Consider the following 3765-nt stretch of genomic DNA (forward strand, 5'->3'; position numbering starts at 1 on the left):
TGAGTTATTAGACATAAAATTATTGGAATGATATTTCATGGTTTAAAATTAAGTAATGCTGAATTATTAGACTTAAAATTATTGAAATGATATTTCAGGTGAACCATCCTAGATTCACAACAACGGTAACATCTCAAAATAATTACAATTACCACTTCCCTGCTTTGGATAATAATTCTGGTGGCGAAGTTGCTGCTACATCTGTGTCATGGTCAGGCGGCTCCACTGGCAGTGGGCGACGGCCGGTTGATCAAAAGGCTAATGGTAATCGTCCACCTCCAGAAGATTTTCCAAGTTTATCAGCTCCAATGAAAAGTTCTGTTCCTCGCATTTCAACGGGAGTAGGCACACAATCAGAACCAAGTGAACCAGTTCCCCACAACCATCAGCCACAGCAACCTTTCAAAACTAAAAAGAAAAAATCTAAATCTGGTAAAGGCGGAACAGAATCAAAAACGAAACCTGTCCCTTCATCTAGCCAATCATCAGTAAATGGAGAATCTAAGTCTAAGAAAAATAAAAAAGATGTAAAATCAACACCTAGAATCGAAAGCTCTTCCCTTATCAATAACAATATTGACAATATTAATAATAATCATAGTAAATCAGAAAATATTTTGAAGACTTTGTCAATCGTTCCTGAAAATGTTTCAGCTGTTGAAATTAAAGAGGTAATAATTTTTTTAAATTCTAATAGTTCAAAAAAATAATTATTGTCTAACCTGCAGTTATGAAGTATTCAATACTTCAGGGAAAGTTCTATAATGTGTTTATAAGAAATAACAGCCTTTTCTATTAAACCCTTCTTCTTCTTCAATAGGTGCCACAACCCTTTTTTGGGTCCTTGCCTCCTCAAGCAGCTTCCACCTGTTTCATAATAAAGTACAAACTAATACTATTAGTTTTGTCGATTTAACTTAATACAATGACTTGTACTTGACACTGACTTGTACAAAAGTAACTTGTACTTTAGCACTTTTTAACTCCTGTAATATCACTAATAATCCTCCCTATTATGATAAAAAATAAGTATTAGTGTAATTACCACATTGTTTCTATACATGTATTATGAACCAATACTATTAGCTTTCATTGTGAAACAGGGCCCAGTTTAATCAGTTAAGTACAGCTGTTCTCCAATTCCTCACTCTGAGGAGGGTCCTCGAATCTTCTTCAACACCATCCAACCATCGAAGCTTTGGGCGGCCTCTCGGCCGTTTTTTATGTTGGCACTCATTGAGTAGTGGACAGTCCCCATCCTTGCCACATGGCCTGCCCAGCACAGCCTACCAATTCTGACAATTTTTCCAACATCAGGCTCATCGATTAATTAGTATACTTCCCTGTTCATCCATCTTCTCCAAGTTGAACCATCCTTTACTGAGCTGTGGATGTGTCTGAGTATCTTTCTCTCGAATGTTTGGAAATCCCTTACATCGGACTTCGAAAGTCCCCAAATTTTCCAGGCGTAAATCAGCACTGGTCAAATTAGTGTTTTATATAATCTAGTTTTTGTAGATCTTGATAATGAGCTATTACCTAAGTGCCAACGCAGTCTGAAATAACACCTATTGTCCGATGCTATTTGTCTCCTTATCTCTGCTGAAACATCATTGGTGGTATTGACTTGTGATCCAAGGTACACAAACTCCTCAGCTCATTCAAAAGAGTAATGATCAATTTGGACAAAATCATTGTTAAAAGTTCTTTGTTGGGTTTCTATTAAATCCAGTCAATGAAAATCCTATACAAATATTTGAAAGCATTTGAAGTTAATGCCCTCAATGATTAATTGAATAATTATTCTTTTATTAAAATTAATTTTAATTATAACAAAATGACTTACATAAGTCTTTATGGCATATGCTCTCACTGGCCCATATATTTTTTACCTTAATAAACCTTTTTTTCTTATTTTAATTATGTTGATGTATGAAATTTAAAATAATTTTATTTTTTGTGATTAAGTTTTTTTTATGTTTCTTCTTGCATACTTAGGACTTTTTTATTTTATTTAATTAGAAACGGAACGATGGTTTGCCCTCTGGAGCTCTGGAGGACTTCCCTTCGCTCAGCGCACCCCCTGGATTTCCTGCTATGCCTCCTGCTGCTGCTGCCCCTCGCTGGGAAGTTAAAAAACCTCCTAAACCACCTCCTGGCCTCGGAAAGCCCCCTCCCGGTTTGCCGCCTCCGGGATTTTCAGGTAATTAATTAATTTAATTATTTATAAGAAAAAAATAATAAAATATGTAAGAATAATCAATCTGCTCTTGACTTACAAGTACAGGTTACGGATGTGGGAACACCAATGTCAATGATACTTTCTTGGTGATACTAAGTCGAAAAATGGATACGTATCTGAGGGTACTTTTTAATGCACCCTCAGAGGTATTTTTTAGAATTTTATAATTTTTGGTTTTTAAAAACTAAATTTAAACTATGAATCTACTTATACTCTCTTATAAGGGCATGCAATTTAAACAATATAGGTTTGGATCAGAGATGGGAAATTCAACTTTTCAGCAGTTGTAGTTACATTGGATTTAAATAGTGTTGTAAGGAGCTATAAATGCAGAACATTGGTAGAAAAAAAGTCCTCCAAAAATCAAATTATAAGAACTATTTATTAGGAGCCAACATTTGGTCCCACTTTACGGAGCTCCATCAGGGCTAAAAAAAAGATACAACTGAAAATATGGAAAGATAATAAGATGACATGAAATAAAAAGTGAAATAGGGTGGGGGTTTAAAAGATATAAACAATTTTATATAAATGAAGAAATTAAATAAATAATTATATAATTAATTAACTGAAAAAAAAATATGACATATACTACAATGAAGACAATATAGATAAAAGGAAACTATATACAAACTTTTATTTCATATAATAAATGAGCAGTAAATATAATGTAATAAATGTAAATAAAAGGTGAATATATGAAATAAATACAAAGATGAGTTTAAAGACATGGGAGAATAATAAGTAATTTTACTTCTGAAATGCAGAACTCAGAAAAAATTAATAAAAATAAATAATGAAAAGGTCAGATAGGAAATAAATTAAAAGATAAATTATTGTGCTATAATAAGACTTAAGGTATGTCGATAGGTCAAGAGATACAGTCTTTATCAAGTTTATGATTGACGGATTTGGGTTGCAAATGAATTTGTATGTATTCCAAAATAGGCAGTTTTTGTGATTGTGGACTGTACCTAGGATTGATGTTTGGTCAAAGTTAAAAGATCTGTTGAGGGTCATGGTGTGTTCTGAAAGTTTAGAGAAATTGATGAAAGGCTTGTGTTAGGAAATACAGTCTTTGCTTTCTCCAATATAGGAAGAATTACAACTAGGGGGCAAACCAGGAAATACAGTTAACTGAAGTAGTGTTGAAGAGGTGTAGGATTTTTAAGTTGGGAAAAAAGTATGTTTTCTGAGGGATTTCAGACCAACACGTTAAATAGGGATTGTGGATTAAAGTGATTTTTGTTTACTTTCAGAAAGAATGGGGATATAAGGAAGGGGCCTGTACTGAGAAATAGATGGGAAGTAGGTTGTGATGAGTTGAGAATAAGAGGGACTGAAGTTGTAGAGGTAACATAAGAGTTTAATCTTTAGTGGGAACTTGTTGTTTTTTAACTTCTAACTAACTGTTTAATTCATAGTATGAGTTGTAGATAGTTGACCGTAGATTAATGATTGGAGAAGTTTGTCGGGGGGTGCGGTCAGCAAAGAACAACATAAATAAATATGGTTTTGTTTAT

At 33.5% G+C, this 3765-nt stretch overlaps 1 protein-coding gene across 1 annotated transcript in view; it reads left to right on the top strand.

Annotated features, from left to right (window-relative positions):
• LOC106681863 (E3 ubiquitin-protein ligase ZNF598) overlaps nt 1–3765 on the top strand; it is a 24999-nt gene that overhangs the window by 9841 nt on the left and 11393 nt on the right. Inside the window, exons 7-9 of the mRNA XM_014422405.3 lie at nt 99–671; nt 2023–2203; nt 2288–2388. Of these exons, the coding sequence (XP_014277891.1) occupies nt 99–671; nt 2023–2203; nt 2288–2388 (855 nt within the window). The remainder of the gene's footprint in view (nt 1–98; nt 672–2022; nt 2204–2287; nt 2389–3765) is intronic.

This window comes from Halyomorpha halys, unplaced genomic scaffold (genome assembly GCF_000696795.3).
Source record: "Halyomorpha halys isolate HHAL.00 unplaced genomic scaffold, Hhal_1.1 Scaffold372.1, whole genome shotgun sequence".
NCBI lineage: Eukaryota > Metazoa > Arthropoda > Insecta > Hemiptera > Pentatomidae > Halyomorpha > Halyomorpha halys.